Genomic DNA, 18,618 nt, shown 5'->3' with positions numbered 1-18,618 from the left:
AACCATGACACTCATTGTCTCGACAGACGGGATATATTGCAACGGAACCGCCTTTTTATTCACAGAATACGCCCCGATAAAGGTATCTACAAGATGTCCTGTCCACTCAACTACCGAGAAACACCGATAGTTTCTCTACGATATCGCAATCTTATGTCCCGATTTCCAATCGCGGTTTGACGAGCCTCGATCACGGAACCACAGCAAATTTTGTCGTGAAGACGCGGCTTCTCACTAGTATGCTAAAATGATTCGCATTTGCCCAACATTTACCGTCAAAGGCATGCTTGCGCAACCATTGAGGTCGAAATATAAACTCGATCCTATCTCGCGCCATTATCCTATCCTACCTAAAATCGATTGCTAAATACAGACCGTAACACCGAACTACCACTTCTAATCAAGCCTAACGAATGCAGCTGCAAATCTAATCTCGTGATGCTGCGTCTGCACTCTCGACCTGTTGTGTATCAATAGTCATCGATTTGTTTACAGCCAGTTTTAATAGAATATAAATCCATTTAAAATAGACTTCGAAAGGCCTGAATGTTTACTAAAATCTAGCGATTTTCACCATCGGTACTCCCGCAACAGCGAATATACGCACTTGAAATATTCAACGCGACGCGGACCACTACAGAATATTTCTTTTAGTATGAGTAGCTTGTATTAAAAAGGAAGGCACAGATCCTATGATAACCACGCACAGGGTTGGTGTCTAGGGCTGAGCACAATGATTTGGGTCGAGTGTTGAGAGTAATGATAGGACCCTTTCACCTGACAGCTAAATTACCAATAGTTTCGATACTATTTCTATTGTGGAAGGCTCTAACCCGCGGATTGGCCTTATCACAGCATCCACAACACGTGGTACGAAGTTACGCACGTGATTGGATCAATTTACAGCATCGTCAAATAGCTAAATCAAATAGGTATGGTCGGAAAAGACAAATTATCTTCACTTGGTGTAAAACGGGCATTATGTTCTTTGTGGTTGCATAAAAGGTACATATCATCCTAATTTGTAACTTTCAGCACGAAATTGCAGCCTACAACAGGCGTTAGTAATAGATCAATATACAATCGAATAATATATTCGATTGTATATTGAAGTTCTGTGCCTTAAACAAGCTCTTCACACAGATCAATATATGTTAACAGGAACAAAGTTCACACAGCTCGCTAAAATCCGTGTCAAAGTCCGTGAAAAATCGCGCGCTTAGCACAATAGTCCCATGTGTAATCAACCTATGTGAAAGGTCGCGATCCCTTTGGTCGCTTTTCTGTGACAAGGCTATTTTACGCTGAGTATTAACATAGTAAGCATTTCATAAATAAACACACGCTTTGACATAGTTATCGCGTCACCGCATCACGGGTTAATGTGTCCTTGACATCGTTAACATGATATGACAGCCAATAAAAAGCATATTTGAAACACGCAATGCAGGGAGATAGTAAAAATTGCTTGATTACAGGAACAAAAAGGAATGAATGAGCATGAAACGCACGATATGGTCTTGTTTGCAAAACGTGCCATAAAACTACGTTTGATGGCTAGCTCTGAAAAAGCATAATACATAATACATGATCGGGGCTGGTGGTCGCGTAAAAAATTCTTTGTCAAAATTGTAGTGTTCGGTCAAAAAATTTCGAAAAACCTGTATTTCGTTTGTATCATAGATGTTTGCACTGTTGGTGAGCTTATCATGTGACATTTTACAGTACATTTTACCGTACTACAACAAATTTTAATCATTTCTACCATATACATATATGAGGTTGAAATTTTGTCAAAATTAAGTTTTTTCAAGGTAATAAAACCTCAAATTTTCAATTTTTTGGGTCAAAAGCTTTCGTTTTTCAAGTAAAAAAAAATCACCCTATTTATGAGTGATACTCGACACTCAGTATTCGACTCTGCCCAGCCCCATATTCGGGTTCAAAAACCAAGTCTCATAGAATCCCGGAATGGGTGAAAACAGAAATAGCGCCTTTACTAAAATCATTTGGTCCCTTTCCAAGGCAAAATTTGATCACGATAGGAACGTTACGAAAATGATAAAAAAGCGTTACATCGCCCGATTAGTATCGCGTAAAAGAAAATTGCACGGAGCGTCTGTACACATCTTGCAGTGACTGCACAGTCTCTCACGAGTTACTGCTGTGACGCGTCGGCTTTCTGGGCGGGGTGGACAGCTTGGCTGGCGTTCCGGGGTTGGAGTCCTGGCGTTTCAGAGGCAACGGTGGTGGGGGCTGTCAAAAACAGAATATGCATATATGGTAAGGCTGCATATTCGTACCTGACTTCGAGTAGCAATAGTGAATTTCAAGCGAAAGTAGAAAATGAAGGTATGTAAGGTACTCAAGTAGCAGGGTTGTACTGATTCGAGTCATTTTCTTGACAGATGCAAATGAATCGACTCGAGTCAATCTTCGTATTGAGTTGACTTGGACTCGAGTCATTTCGCATGACTCTAGACTCAGACGGCAAGACCGACATTTCATTGTAATTTTGAAGAATAGTGAAGTCACCACACTATTTGAGATTTCGTCTATTGGGACTGGTACTTAAAAATGCGACCAGGAACTGCTAAAAGTGAAGACAATTAGTATATTTTAAATGCGAACCATTCGATATCAACAAACAGAGTTATAAAAAAACTGGAAACTGAGCAGTCAACAAAATGACTTGGACTCGAGTCATAATACCATGACTCGAACTTGACTCGCTGGTGAATTGAAAATGACTCGACGTTCGGAGCCTTGTGACTTTGTTATAACCCACACAAGCAGCTTCAAAAAGCAGTTTTCGTTGATGGGTTGCATTCTTTGAGCAGAAAGCGTTTTTGTGACCGACAAAAAACAACACTACAAATAAAATATACTCGGCTACCAATCTTACCATTATACAAGTGCGAATAAAAATCTTTTCCTTTGAATTGAAAAAAAGAAAAAATTACACGAAATGTTTTTTTCAACATGCAGACATATCAAAACTACTGCATACTTGACAAAATTACAAATTGCACAAAGTGTGCAGTTTTTCCACGAAAAAAAAAACTAGAGGCCCCTCGAGACTCTTTGTGGCACAGACCTTCAACATACATTCAACTAATATATTCACATCGAAATAAGCCCGAATATTGTCGGCTGAAGCTCGTCAGGGGTAATCGTCAGTAACTAGTAGAGATTTCAAAAGAATTGTGTAAATAGCATGAATAAATAGTGATAGAAGGCAAAAACTATTTCAGTACTCGAAAAGAGTAGTAAAAAAGTAGCCTACTTCAAAACTGGCCTCTGATTTTGACAATGTTTTCATTCAGACCCGAGCCAACACGGTTCAACGACCTACAAACAAGCCAGCTTGATATATTGCGCGTTACTGGAAATGGCTGTGGTTTTAAGGAAGCACAAACAAAAGGCAGACCGTGTTTGAACAGCGTCAACGTGATTAAAGGGCCGCAACGCAAAATTATTAACTCAATGCCAGACTTCGACAAATGGATAATTCTAGCAGTAGAAATAGCAACTTATGAGGCATGTCAATACTTCTAGAGTAAGAAAAAAATGAAGGTGTGAAAGTACTCAAACAGTTTTAAAAAGTGAATCTCGTTGATGGTCAGTCAATTGTAGACGGCTGCTTTGGAAACTACCGATGCACGCAGATATAATTCTAGTTGTCCGATTGGACTAATTTGGGCAAAAGTGCCGGTAATATAGTTCTAATCTGATTTGTGAAATGTGTCTATGTTCTCATTTCAATTATAATCTCATATCCTGGTTTCCCTGAAAATGCTACAGGAGAATTGTTAAGTGTGAAACGAGCCAAGCTTGCTTTACAGACATTTGCCATTCTCATGCCTATGAGAAAAACTCTGGTTTGATACAAACTGAACTTGATTTATATTGTATTCGAAATTCAATCCAATGTCCAAGTTTTTGCGAATTAAGTCATTCTAATTCCTAATTGCAATCTAATTTGGGAAAAAAAGCTGTTGGTCCAATGCTAACTCTAACGTAACTTGAAAAAAAAACTGCAGCTACAATTCCAATTGTTATCTAATTGAAAAAAAAACTGCAGCTCTAATTGTAATGTGATTTGGGAAAAACTGTAGCTATCAGTCCAGTTTAATTAAGAAAAAACTGTGGCTGCAATTCATGCCGGATTCTCATTCAGAAAACCGGTAAATATTCCAGTTTTCCAATTCAGGACGCAACGCTACTATCACTGACTCGGTACCTTATTCCTGAGTCGGCTCGGAGAGATATTATTCGGAGTTGACGCCACGTGCTTGCTCATCACCTCCCCGTCTTCGGGCAGGTTGCCGTAGTCCGCCATTTGGCTTTTCACGGGCAGGGGAGGAACGTGCGAGCCCTTTGCGAGGCACGATTCAGAAGCTGAGAAGATGTTAGTTGGTTAACAAGGATGACAGCGGATGCAACTACAGACTAATATGATGCGGAGATGGACAAGGAAACAAGCAGACGGCATCAAGGATTCGTGGTGTCGCATGTTCATGCTCATCTGCATTCCCGGAAAACGAATCTCAACAAACATGCCAGCTACAGAAAACTAATGACCTTTTTAGAGCCTGACCCGCAGTGATGTAGACGAGGGGGCAACCTGGGCATTGTGCGGCCCGCAAAAAGTTCCGAGGAACTTACCCTATGAAATCTATTTAGTAATGTTAATGTGCGGAAAAAAACTATTAGTACTATAAAAACTGATCCGGCCGGTTTATATATTCATCGTGATTACATAACCTACATATGTTGTGCGAATAATCCAGCATCAAGCCCCCCTAGGTCTGCAAACTTGACAGAAGGCATTGCGGCAAAACTCAGTGTTGGCTTGGCGACTTTATCAAAATCAGTACGCTGAAAAAGTTGACGTAGTGAAAATGTAATTTTTGGCATTTTGCGTGAAAATAGAAAAAAGTGGCAATATAAGATTCCTACAATCTACAAACAGCTTTTAAAACATCATACTACATAAATTCTGAGTATTTAGGAAGCAGCCGGGAGCTGTACAATAAGTTGCAAAAATTTGCCCTAGTAATAACTAATTAATGTAGGCTACTATCATGTTTATTGTGTGTTCATTTCAACTGCCGGACGCTTAATAACCTGTTTTTTAAATTACAAATAACGTTCAATTTTTTGTAAAGGTTGAAAAACAAGGGGTCCATTGACTTTCTCAAAATTTCCAACGGGGTCCGCAGCGTAAAAAAGGTTGGGAACCTTTGTTCTACAGCATACTATGAAACGCAGCAGAAAGAGAGCGATTGGCATGCAACACAAGTTTCAAACGGCAAAGGTACGTACCGTGGTGTGGGGTGCGTGGCGTCAAAGGGCCGCTCATTCCGACCTGACTTTTCGGACGCCTGGGTCGCTGAGCCGTGATCTGAGAGCGAGAGAAAAATATGGGATAATGAAAAGAAAATCACTCAAATAGATTGGAACTAGATAATTTGAATAACTATATGACTATAATTCAAATTTGGAAAAATCTTTAGCTATAATTCTAATTCTAATCTAATTTAGAAGAAAAACAAACTGTGTAGCCATAATTCTAATTATAATCTAATTTAGTATAACTATATAGCTGAATTATGATTCTGATCAATTTGGGAAATTTCCAGTTGTTCAATTCTAATTTCAAATTCAACAAACCTCTTCTCGAAGCTCAACGGGCTGGGCGTTGACGGGCCTGGCCTCGTGGTCCAGGGAGGTTGACGAGCCCCCGAACCCGCTCCGCCAGTCGGTCTTGCTCTTTCGGTTGTCTTTGGTGGGGGTGGTATAGGCGGGCTTTCTTTTGGCGGGGATCTCGGGCGGCGGGGCCCTGCACAGGAAACGAGGTTTGAGCGAGACCAGTACAAACTACCGTTTTTATTGCAGTGACTTTTGAAAATCGACTAAATTTTACAAGTTTGAGTAAAAAAAAAAGGATTTCAAGATTTTGGCCGAATTTAGGATCATTTTGAAGCAGGATACCTTTCAAATTCCATGCTTTTTTATTTCAGCCATTACCAGATTTGGACTCATTATTATTGGCTCCGAGTCAGGCAGCTCACTTCGTTGAAACTCTTGGGCGAAATCGAATGCCACGTTTCATATTATGCTCATTTTCCTCACTCTTACCATGTCTACTCAAGCAGATAAAAGACTTGTCTCGAGTCATTTTCTAAACAAGTCGAGTCAACGAAAATTGTGACTCAAGTCGAGTCATTCCAACCCTGCCTCAAACTCACCCAGAGTGGTCTTCGGACATTTCGCTGCCGGTACAGGAATTGATGGACATGATAGAACCGGGCCTGGCTGACGACAGCGTCCTGGGCTGGGGGGTGACTTTCTGGACCGGTCTGGACGACGTTTGAAACGGGGGCTAGAAACGCAAAAAGTGTCATGTACACAATTGTTGAAGTTACATCAGCATGAATTTTAATAATATATTCACAATATCACACACCAATCAGGGGCTATCTATTATTTATGAACAATGAACATCCGTGATCGAATAACATATTTTCTATAATATTCTTGTTGCGAACATATTAAAATGTACATTTATTGCCTACTCACTTTTTTGCCATAATCAGACTCCACTTTCTTAGACAAATCCACAAAACAAGTCTCGAGATTTTCGTGAAAAGGCTGCAAAGCTTCAGGCGCCAATTCCCCGTGAAGCCTGACGCCTTCCGCCAGAATCGGGATCTAAACGAGAGAAACGCTAGAGAGAGGGCATCGTTACGTAGATCGCGCGCAATTCGCAAACCTGGGACGCGATCAGGTCTTTCAGTCTCGCGATTTTGGGTGCGTCGTTGGGGTTACGTTTGCGATATTCTTCGGTGAAGAAAGCCTGCGACGAAAATGGTCAGCTCAAATGCACAGTTCGACGGCTAGGAAATTTTCGAAATTTTCAAGATCATATAAGAATTAGAATGATTGTTACAGATTTTTCAGGATTAGATTATAATTACAAAATTCGAAAAAAGAAGTGAATTTTGAATAACGAAAAAAATCCCAAGTTTCAGTTCATTCCAATCAGAGTCTGTCCTCATAAAAACGAGAATAGCAGTTTAAAAAAGAACTTTTCCTTCACATTTCACTGGCTACTCTATAAAATTGTTAGGTTGGGTAAAATAATGCTGCACACCAACTTTGGCTCAATTCCAACCAGTAGAAGCGAGATTCTTGCAGTAGAAAGTTTTGAATTTATCATTAAAAAACAAAAAAATAAATCAACATTTTTTTGTCGACCCGATAAAATCATTAGGCTGTCAGTAGTTATCGCAGAAGAGAAATTCCTAATTCCATGAATTAGTCACCGTAAATACTATTTTATTCCAATCCAAACTTTCCTACTACAATAACTTCACTTCTAGTGGTTGGAATTGAGTCAAATTTGGTGTGCACATCTCTACTGACAGCCCAACAATTTTATGAGGATGACAGAAAAATTTTGAAATTTCATTTTTTTTTGTTTTTTTAATGATAAATTCAAAACTTTTTACTGCAAGAATCTCGCCTCTGTGGGTTGGAATCGAGCCAAAGTTGGTGTGCAGCATTTTTTTTAAGCAACCTAACAATTTTATCAAGTAGCCAGTGAAATCTGAAGAAATGATTTCAACGGCATGCAAACTACTTTCAACTTCATAATGTCGTGTCGCACTCGCCTTTTCGTAATTGGAGAATCCTCCCATGACTTTCGCGTCCACAGTTCCGTTCAATTTCATCGACAGCGGGTTGATCGGCCGTCCCGGTTCGTTGATGTAGGTCAGCACTAACTGCTTCAGGTCGTTGTTTGCGTTTTCCATGGACTCGATGGCGTTCTGGAGCGGGTCGATCTCGTGCTACGGAAACAGAAATACATTCGCATTCATAAATTAGTACCAGCCGCAGTTAATCTAACTACCCAGGTTTGCAATCAAGTCACAAGTCAATCTCATTTTCAAAGTTTAGACTCGAGTCAAGTCGAGTCATTTTCAATTCACCGCCGAGTCAAAGTGTCGTGACTTGAGTCAAAGTCATCATGTTCCCTGTTCAATCCACTTTTTTCAATTCTGCTCGAGTGATATAGAATGGCTCGCATTCATAACATCGTAATTTTTCTCAATCTTAAACAGTTCTGGCCCTATTTTCCAAGTATCAGGACTGATAGACGAATTATCAATCATGTGAAGACTTTACTATTCTTCGAAGATACAATGAAATGTCTGTCTTGGCCGTCCTAGTCTGAAGTCATATGACTTGGTCCGAGTCATGCACAATCAACACACATTCTGACTCGAGTCATTACAACCCTGACCCGAATAATGGACTCGTGCATTTGTCAGACACTCACCCTTTCCATACTCTTGATCTCAAACCACCGCAAGATGCCCGGCAGTTTATAACTGGTAACATAAGTGATCCGTTCGATCCACATGCTCTGAATATATTCAATTGTTATTAACATCACGCCGATCAGAAATAGAAGCGCCCGACACCCACCGCAAATTCATTATCCTTGTCTTTGGGTCCTTTCCTGAAGGGCTTGTTGTAGACAAACTTCTGAACTTCGTTGGAGCGATAGTAATTGAGGACGTTGGCGTTGATGGCCTTGTCCCGGAAGTGCCGGGGCTCCTCCATTATCGGGGAGACCGTGAAGATTTGAACGGCTGAGACAATCGCTAAGGATTTCAACTATCGATCAATACAAGTCGAATACTCCAAATTGGGGCTGGGCCACATATGGATATTAGGGGTCTTCAAAAATGATTTTTTTTCTCGAATTGTACTGGCCACTTGATTGTTAGGTTATCTAATTTAGGCCTACACACCAAATTAGGTTCAATTCCAGCCAGTAGCCAGTAGTCTAATTTCTGAAATGTTTTATGCTCTCATTGTAATCGTAAGCGAATTTCTGTTTTCCCGAAATTACTACAGGAGCCAGATTCGGAACGTTGGAAAATTTTCAACTTCTCCAAATCATGGAATTAAAATCATAGCTAAACAGTTTGTTCCAAGTCAGACAAGAATTAGATTTTCCCAAATCAGATAAGAATTATTGAATTCACGAGAACTAGGAAATTGAATAAGTCCAGTTTTTATCAAATCAGCAAGATTGACTCATTTCGCAGTATAAACGACAAGTCCTGCTGCAGTATTTTCAGGAAAACCATAAAAGTATATCTGAATTCAAATGAGAACGTAGAAATTTTTCACAGGTATATTATAATCACCATTGGAGCAAAGCAATCTTTCGCAAGTTGAATTACGGGCATTTGGCTCTAATTAGCTTAAATTAGACAACTACAATTATCTAATTGTCCAAGTCTGTATTGTGCGAAGAAGACTAATCTCGTGTACAGACATTTGCCATTATAGCGCTTACAATCATGAACTCTGATCAACGGAACTTGATTTTTTTGTTTTTATTTCTTATTTGGAGTTTAATTCAATTTCCAAGTTTTTGCGAATTCAGTGATTATAATACTTGTCTAATTTGAAAAAAAAACAGTGCAGCTACCACTGACGCTCCTTAATGATGAGAGCCAGTCAAAAAGCTTGTAGCGAATAAGTTACACAATATCAAATTATTGTTAATGAAGTTATCTTGTCACTCTGATAAAGCTTGTAGCGAATAAGTTACACAATATCAAATTATTGTTAATGAAGTTATCTTGTCACTCTGATTCCTAGAGTATTTCGCACAAAAGGATACACATTCCGTCACTCTCCTTGACCTGTTCGCCGGGCGGCGACGTGGTCGTCATCTTCTGCGCGTTGGGACAGGACATCATGACCCGCGACGCAAATTCGGACAGCCGTTCGTACTCTTTGCCGCGGTAAATGAAAGTCCGGTTCTGGGCGAGCAAAGACAATTTTTGTCAATACACACATTGGGTATAATTGAAAAAATTTAACAGACTATTCTAAAAAAATTGTTTGCATGGCTAAAAAACTCGTACACACTAAATATTTGTAAACAACATAACAATGAAATGGGGTTGACAGAAAAATTTGAAGTTTATATCCATCATAACAATTTTACCGAATAGTCAGCAAACAACAAAAAACACATGAAGGAAATCAAGCGACTTACTCTCAAAAACGCGGGAAATCCTTTCCCGTAATATCCGACAAAGAAGTATTCCGGTTCAGGTCGCAGTTTTGTCATGATATTCTCGTAAAGGCCGGCTTGCATGCTCTTAAAAAAATAGACGAAATCAACACCACAAATTTGCCCAATTTTCAATACACAATCGGAATAGTGGGCACAATCCCGAAACAGGAATTTATGCGGAATCTAAGAATAGCATATTCGGAGACGTCGTATTTTGTGATACGATCGTTGATATACAAAGTTTTTTTGAAACCTCTACTAGTCGCAGACAATTACCCCTAATATTTGGGTTAATGTCAATATGAACCTATTATTCAATTGTACATTTGGTACGCCACAGAATTCAAAAAACAAAACCGCTAGCTCACCAATAATTTAGCGAGCTCCGCGTACTGAAACGTCTCGTGCTCGTACTGATGTTCCAACTCCTTGCATAGTTTGATTCCCTCCTCCCAAATCTTGCCTTGGGAGAAGAGCTTGATCGCGTCGTAATACAACATCTCCTTGAGTTCGCGCTGCGTTTTCGCCTCGGCCAGCTTGCTACGTTCGTACGAGATCGGGTTGTCGGAAAACTAAAAATTGAAAATCGAGAGTCACTGTTTTTGGCTTAGAACTATTTTCACGAGTCAATGCTCCCACCTTTTCAGCCTGATAACATTTAGAAACGTTACTTTCATTAAATAACAGGTTATACAGTGGCTGGTAACAGGGTTGTAATGTCTAGAGTTCGATTTTCTGGTGACTCGAGTCCATATTTAAAATGCGTAAAATGACTCGACTCTGGTCAATTTTTGTATTGACTCGACTTGTACTCGAGTCATTGTGTATGACTTGAACTGAGTGATATGACACAAGACTAGGGCGGCCAAGACAAGACATTTCATTGGAACTTCGAACAATACTAAAGTCACCACATCACTGATATTTCGTCTATCAGTCCTGATACTCGGAAAATAGGGTCAGAAAGTGTTAGAACTGAGATAAATTATGATATTATGAATGCCTACAGTAAAAACAATGAAAGTAAACTCAAGATCTGGATGTGTGCTGTACTAGTATTTTTTATAAAATCTCAATTACTTCTGTTATAGTGGATCAGATGGTTTAGAAGAGCATACCTCCAATTGCTTGGCGTGCAGCAAGATGCAATACGCAGCTTCTGTGTAGTTGTCGCATTCCGTGTGCAGGTTGTGCAGTTTGTAAAGGTACTGGACGTACATCTCGGAGCGGTTGATTTCTTTGTAGAAATTCTGGAAAACGAATAGTTTTGCGAACCCGTTCGATCGTGATTATGCTTTTCTACGTTCAGAACTTCAACACCCAACTGAATGCATTGATATTGAAATGGAACCATATTTTCTCCTGAAACTCATCAGGGGTAATCGTCAGCAACTAGCAGAGAATTGTAAACAACATTGTGCATCAACAATCGTATCAAAGTCATACTCGGTGATGCAACAACTGTTGATTCGGGCTGTTCCAAAAATAACTTCCTTTATCAAATCTTCCTGGCTACTTCGTAAAATTGTTAGGTTGCGTCAAAAATGCTCCACATAGAATTAGGCACAATTCCAAGCCGTACAATCATTGTTATATAAGAAGAATTTAAAATTTTTTTTACTATTGATATAATTTCCACAGCAAATACCAATTTCAAATCCAGAATTTTCTACTCCCATAACTTTGTTTGGAGACAAATTTGATGTGTAGGTTACCTAACATTTTATCAGATTGTTATTTAGACGAAATTTCTGATTCATTTAATATCTATCATTTTTAAACATTGTTTGGTATTAATGATGATAGAATTTCCTACCGTAAATACAGTTTTTTCAGATCCAAGATTTTCTACGCCGATACCTTTGCCTATACGGGTTGGCATCGTGCCAAATTTGATGAGTTCTTAAGGTACCGTAGCGTGAACTTACAATTTTATCAAGTAGCCAGTAAAATTTGAAATAATACGTAATTTTTGAACAGCTGTTGATATACAATGTTCTTTTTAATTCTCAATTAGATGCTGACGATTACCACTGACTAGTGTCAACCCAAAATATTCAAGTTCATTCCAATATGAATACAGTATATATGTGAAAATCTCACCAGCAAATTGACTGTACAGCTCATTCTGTTGTCACGATTTTCCTCCCTGATTATGCTACGGTAATCCAACAGCCTCATTAAAAGCAAACGTACGAGTTTGACGAATTCCGTTCCACTCTGCTTCAGGTATTGATGCTTCAAGCACCAATCCGTCATTCTGAATGCCAAGAGGTAATATATAAGGCAAGGTGAAATTGAATGGCATAGCTATTTTATATTAAATTGAGTAATAACTTCAAGTAGATCAAGTCTTCTATAAGGGTAAGTGCCAAGGTCTTAACCAAGTCCTAAGGCTCTGAATTTCAAGTCAATTGGACTTTCATTGTTTCGACTCGAGTCATTTTCAAGTCACCACCGAGTCAGGGAGCAAGGGGCCGAGTCCGAGTCAGTGTTAAGACTCCAGCCAAATTCCAGGTTACAGTGTTTAAGTCAGGTAAGGTTACTTATGTTAAACTCTCGGGTGATATCGAAGTCCTTACTTATTTTGCTCACTCTCAACATTTTTATTCAAACAGATAGAAAACAATTTCAGGGCCTATTTTTCAATTAACGCTCTTGATATACGAGATTTGAATAAGTACTACACAATGTGTTGAGTCATATGACAGGCTACTCACATTTTGTAAAACAACTCCATATATTCCTCGTCGCCTTGGCCTTTTTCCACAAACTCATCCAGTTTCGTAATCATTTCGCTTTCAAACTAAAAGCAAAGAGACCGTGCAGTTAGTCACGGCAGAAAACTGTATATTCTTCCTCACCTTTTTAAACGACCCTCTGCTGTGAAGCTCGCATTGCATGATGTCGAAAAATATCGGAATGGTCGCTTTTCGTAATTCCACTTCCGGTACCAGAGTCATTTTCAAAATCGGTCCAACCATGTCCGGAATGAATTTGTTCTTGTGTTGACCTGGGCATGATTAACAAGTCAGCATCATGTTGCTAACTTGACAGATAATGCTCATCTGCAAAATGCTGGAGACACGACTTGTTAAAACTTTTCCGAATTACATTAGAATTATAGCTACAGAACTATCTAGTTGGTAAGTCTGCACTGTTACATGTTAGCGACAAAAGTTAACATACCAAGGTTGAACCAAGCAGCTCGAATCTCAAAGCCCATCTCACACCGTAGATTGCCGTATCTAGAAAAAAAAATTGTTTAAATACGCTTAAAAGTTTCGTAATCGCGGCACCTCACTTTTTGATGATGCTTTGTCTCTTGTTTTGAGTGAAATTTTCCATTTGTAGAGATTCTTGAGTCAAAAATTCGACGCCCAGTTGGAAGAAACTCTCCCAAATCTGCAATACACCATCATTACTTGTAACTGAATCTGACAATTGTCTCGCTCAGACAATTTCATGATCACTAAAAGATGCGTCTTTCAGAGTGATTTGCAAGGAAAAAGATTACCAATGGGCGAGTCTCATAGTGTGGCTAACTCACGGTTAATTGAGTCACAAAAGCACAATCTCGTGTGCATAAAATACTTACCCTGTATTGAAAATGGCTCTCGTCGAGAAATTTGCTGTTCAACGTCTTCCCAAAAAACTTGATGGATCGCATGAAAACCCTTAAAAAAAGAGTGTCACATTCCAAGAATAATTTTTTGTTCAGAAAATTTTTGTGTATGAAACTCACGAATTCTGCAAACAAATCATAGTGACCCAATCGGATCGATAAACGTTGCTCTTGATCAGGTCGCGGAACAGATGAAAAATTTCCATGAGGAAATCCTAAAATAGCAAACATCAAATCAAGTAGCTCATCAAACTCGTCAGCTTTGCTACTCGAGCAGGTTAACGAGCCACAATTTCAATACAAGATCGAAATTTCTACAAGTGAAGGTAGATAATGAAATAAGTAAGTAGCATGAAAAATGTAGATTTGGCCGACGGTTACATAATTTTAGCAGTTAATCGTAGGAGGCTAAATTACAAGATGTATTTTCTCGACTAATGCAAAGCAACTAACGAAACTATAGCCATAGATGAGTTATCTGTTTATATTGGTACCCACCAGGAGATCAATTGAGCTCGGAAACGAAGCTATATATGACTGGTAATGGCTTTCTTCCATCTGCCGAAGTAACGATATGAGGCAGGCCACGAAGTTTGCCTGTAGTAAAAAAAGCATTCGGTCTCAAATATATGATGTGGGAGACACGACTTATGCTTTAACATATGGGGTTTAGAACATGCGAGTCATGAAAAAATTTATCATTTAAGTGCACTATAATAAAATACATTGAAATTTGATAATGAATACTAGTACAGAAATAAGCTAGCCTGGAAGGGGGTAGTCAAGGGGGCAATGATTTTTCAAAATTATCGACGGGGACCACATTGTAATAAGGTTGGGAACCACTGAGCTACATAAACAAGCCAAGGTTTCTGATGATAGTTATAGTTCAAACGTGTAAAATTCACAAATGAAAATGCCCCAATCACTCACTACATGTGGAGTATCTCGAAGTCGAATAATCGTCTGAATCAGAGTCCGAAGAAGAGTGTTCATCACTTCCTTCACGTCATTCTGCGTTGATCCCTATTTGAAAACAGAGCTAGTTTGAGTCACACGCAACACCATTCTAAATATCAGTCGACTCACAACGTCCTTGGACCTGAGCAAGGCGAGGATATCCGCGAGCAGTTTGACGCAAGAATCCAATTCTTCCCGCTTCTGCATCAGACTTTTCAAGTCGCGCGTCATCATTTTCAACAAAATCAGTCTGCAGTCTAGATATTCTCATATTTTGTTAATATCTGTCTGCCATTGATTGTGAGGAGGGCTGGGCACGATGAGTAATCAAATCCGAGTATCAGTTGTGATGATTCGAGACTCGGGTACTCGATTTTGCCCAGCCCTAGTCTCGAGTCTACCTTGAACTTTGAATAGGCTGCTATGAACAATATCCAACATGCATTGTATCTTTTGCTTTGTCAGCCTGTCCGTTGGCACGTTCTTGATAAATTCTTGCAGGAGAGAGCTAAAAAACAGAGGGTTGTTGAATAGCAGTTAAGGGGACTAGCAAGTCAAAATTTAGAAAAAAACCTTAAAATTTTCAATTATTTTTTCTTGGCACTAAATAACAACATAGTACCTATACTCTTGCCTCATGGCCTTATCTTACCCAAAACATAACTAAATACTTCATAATTTCGATTTTCATCAGCACCGGTGTAGTATCTTTCATTACTGGTAAAATGCTTATTAACGTTTTTCTCCATTGTAAAATTTTGTTGTTGAACAGCTTCATGGTAAATCATGACATGTATAGTATTCACTCAGGGTTTTTTGAAAAGCTAACATCTAGACCTATGTTATGCCAAGAGTCGTTTGGCCTAGGTCTACCTTCCTCTGAATTACAGAGCTTCACGGCAAACTTTTTGAAAAAAAATGAACAGAAATTCGAAATTTCAAAATAAAATTTCTCCAAGAGGGGTTACACATATTCCTTCAAATTTAAGCATAACACAGCACAGTCCTAGAACTTCCTAAATAAGGCGTTAGATTGAAAAAAGGGCTTCACAACTTCAAGATTTTGCATTCCCCGTGTCGGTGCATTTTTTCTCCTTCAAATCCACAATCTGCAGGAAAGAACAAATTTTTTTTTTTGTATATAGCATAGCGACATCTAGCGACTGTGAGAATTTCATGGTGATAGCCACCTGGAAGTTAGGTTTTTGACTTGCTAACACAGATTGTGAGTTTTTGGGGTTTCAAATCGAATCCTGCTCCGTGTTCAATGAAGTGGAATCGTCGTGATATAATCCAAATTAAACGAAATTGTCAAGTTGCTTAGTGAAATTTGAAAAAAGAGGTATTTTTGAATAACTGTATGAGTCTGGATCCAATCCTGTATCAGAAAACATTTACAATCCAGAATCTTGAACCTGTAAATCTCCGACAGCAATGTTGCCAACAGATCACTATCACGTGGATTGATCCAGAGAACAGATTCAAAACCATTAGCCATTGCAGGAAATTAGAACACCTTGTCTGGTCCGGCACCTTCTTCTTTCCAAAAGCTCTTTCAATCGATTTGATAAAATCCAAACCAACACTTGTTGGTCTTCGCTTTTTCGGAGTCTCATTTCCTATCGATGTCAACACTTTACGTTTCGAAGGTGTTCGCATCACCAGTTGTTTAGAAGGCAGCACGACGATCTTTGGAGTTCGGGGCCGGGAGTTCATTTTTACAGATAGGCTATATTAACTGCAAATTCAACAGCTTGCGATGTCAATTTGACCATGTCTAGTAACAATTTTGTTTCAAGAACAGAAATCACATAGGCTACCACTTGGAGTTGCATGAATTTCAACTTTATCAAGCAGAATTGTAGCTGCAATACATTCTCAGACATTATGGTAGCCTTGAAACATCGAATAACGACAATTCTAATTTTAATACTTTCTCAATAGTCAATGCTATTGTAACATTGAAATCTCTATTGACACCAACTACCCATGAGAATCTTAGTTTTGATACTATTGTAGCCTTGAAAACTTCAGCGCTTCTTCGTTTTACGATCGGAGAGCACCAGTGTTCTCCTATGATAATATCAAATGTTTCCCATGAACACGAACAAAAATTTATAGACGTCAAAATAAATTGTTTTTTTGTGCCTTTGGAGAGACGGTTATTAGGGTGGGCGTATTAGGGTTGGAGGTGGGTTCAGGTCAAAGTTGGGGTGACGGGATATTAGGGTTAGGGGAAATGGGGACTGGATGTGGGTTAGGGTATCCCAAGATTAGGGTTGGAGAAACCCTAATATCCCCCCTAACCCACCTCCAATCCCCCAACCCTAATACCCCCTAATCTTGGGATACCATAACCCTAATCCCGCAATCCTAATATCCCCCCTTCCCCTAACCCCAATCTTGGGATATTCTACCATAACTTTGACCTAAACCCACCTCCAATCCCCCTTTCCCCCAACCCTAGTCTTGGGATAACCCCAACTTTGACACTAACCCACCCCCGAATCCTAATATCCCCTCTCCCACAACCCTAATTTCCACTAACCCTAACATCCTCCTCCCCAACCCTAACATCCCCCTCCCCAACCCTAATATCCCCCTTTCCCAACCCTAATACCCCCTCCCCACAAAGGCACAAAAAACACATTTTGACGTTTATAAATTTTTGTTTGTGTTCGTGGGAAACATTTGTTGGTTTTATGGGGAACATTATCTATCGACGGAAATTCTAGTTTTTATACTATGGAAGCCCACCGTCCAAAACTGAAAATAGTATCTTAATCTGGGCTCTTCCCCATGTGTCAGTTCCTACTGCTTCCTCAAAAAGAGAGCCGAGGATCAAGACCAAACACTGTTATTCTGTTAACATTGTTATACTATTCAGGGGTAATGGTCAGTAAACTAGACCATTGAAAAGAACATTGTGTATCAACAATTGTACCACCGATTATGACGTCACCGGCATGAAATTCCGAATAATCGAGGATTGGATAGGAAAGAACATTGTAATCAACAATGGCATTAATTGAAAGGAACATTGTGAGCCAGCGGCATCATATATCCTGATAGAACGTTTTCTCCTATTCTCTGCTAGTTGCCGTTGAGTGTCAACCGAAAATATTAAGGTTTATTTCAACACGGAATTGAAGTTCTGTACTTCCGAGAATCTCTTCTGATAAGTAATAACTATGCTGCCTCTAGATCAGAAAATGCCTAACGCAAGAACGTTATTTTCGCCTTTCGGTATACCTTCTACATCCTACACTACAATAATCTAAACTGGGATACGACCAGACTCTTAATCAGGCGAGCTTATATTCAGTACATACGATTCCACAAGAAAACAACACAGCGCGCGACAATTTATCGCCAAACAAACACACCGAGCCAGTTTCAAATCTTCCGCCTGACCTTATTAGCGAAGTGTTCTAGCCTGTGTGCAGCCAGCCATGACAACGCCATCACACACAAAGAGAAAAGGCATAGGATTTCCACTGCAGGAATACCTAGCGTGTTTTTAGAGCACATGCGATGGCCGCGCGACTATTTAAAACACCTTTTCCTACAATGTTTGTAACGCCGCTCGTGCGTTAATGCAATTGATCTTACGACGTGACAATACTCTTATACAGGGTACGGCACCAGTCCCATCATAACTAATATCTACTCTGATTGCCAAAAAAACTACTACACACGCGCTTCCTCGAAGCACAACTGCCATGCGATCAGGACGAAATACAAGAAAACACAGTAAGCAAGTATGCCGGACCTGTGTGGAACAGCATTTCGCCTGCTATACGACAGTCGTCGAGCATTTCCACATTCAAATTAAAATGCAAGCAATTTTGACTGAATCAATACTGGTCAGCCTTCAAGATTGCCGGACCACAACCTGACATATCCATTCGACTATATCCGT

The 18,618-nt window shown here is 39.5% G+C and overlaps 1 protein-coding gene across 1 annotated transcript in view; it reads right to left on the bottom strand.

Annotated features, from left to right (window-relative positions):
* Positions 1–484: 484 nt before the first annotated feature.
* Positions 485–18,618, bottom strand: part of LOC145453345 (dedicator of cytokinesis protein 1-like) — a 36,662-nt gene continuing 18,528 nt past the window's right edge. Inside the window, exons 23-47 of the mRNA XM_080331311.1 lie at positions 15,098–15,204; positions 14,826–14,953; positions 14,670–14,762; positions 14,235–14,333; positions 13,857–13,951; positions 13,710–13,788; positions 13,416–13,516; positions 13,301–13,359; positions 12,976–13,124; positions 12,832–12,917; positions 12,215–12,371; positions 11,230–11,361; positions 10,480–10,683; positions 10,091–10,195; positions 9,710–9,851; positions 8,497–8,663; positions 8,348–8,434; positions 7,680–7,856; positions 6,779–6,862; positions 6,586–6,717; positions 6,255–6,388; positions 5,677–5,845; positions 5,329–5,407; positions 4,244–4,401; positions 485–2,256 (exon numbers count right to left, since the gene is read on the bottom strand). Coding sequence (XP_080187437.1) covers positions 2,152–2,256; positions 4,244–4,401; positions 5,329–5,407; positions 5,677–5,845; positions 6,255–6,388; positions 6,586–6,717; positions 6,779–6,862; positions 7,680–7,856; positions 8,348–8,434; positions 8,497–8,663; positions 9,710–9,851; positions 10,091–10,195; positions 10,480–10,683; positions 11,230–11,361; positions 12,215–12,371; positions 12,832–12,917; positions 12,976–13,124; positions 13,301–13,359; positions 13,416–13,516; positions 13,710–13,788; positions 13,857–13,951; positions 14,235–14,333; positions 14,670–14,762; positions 14,826–14,953; positions 15,098–15,204 — 3,028 coding nt within the window. The 3' untranslated portion in view covers positions 485–2,151. The remainder of the gene's footprint in view (positions 2,257–4,243; positions 4,402–5,328; positions 5,408–5,676; positions 5,846–6,254; positions 6,389–6,585; positions 6,718–6,778; positions 6,863–7,679; positions 7,857–8,347; positions 8,435–8,496; positions 8,664–9,709; positions 9,852–10,090; positions 10,196–10,479; positions 10,684–11,229; positions 11,362–12,214; positions 12,372–12,831; positions 12,918–12,975; positions 13,125–13,300; positions 13,360–13,415; positions 13,517–13,709; positions 13,789–13,856; positions 13,952–14,234; positions 14,334–14,669; positions 14,763–14,825; positions 14,954–15,097; positions 15,205–18,618) is intronic.

This window comes from Botryllus schlosseri, chromosome 13 (assembly GCF_051294905.1).
Source record: "Botryllus schlosseri isolate E-star chromosome 13, Bs_hap1, whole genome shotgun sequence".
Taxonomy (NCBI): domain Eukaryota; kingdom Metazoa; phylum Chordata; class Ascidiacea; order Stolidobranchia; family Styelidae; genus Botryllus; species Botryllus schlosseri.
This window is presented reverse-complemented; position numbering and strand designations above follow the sequence as displayed.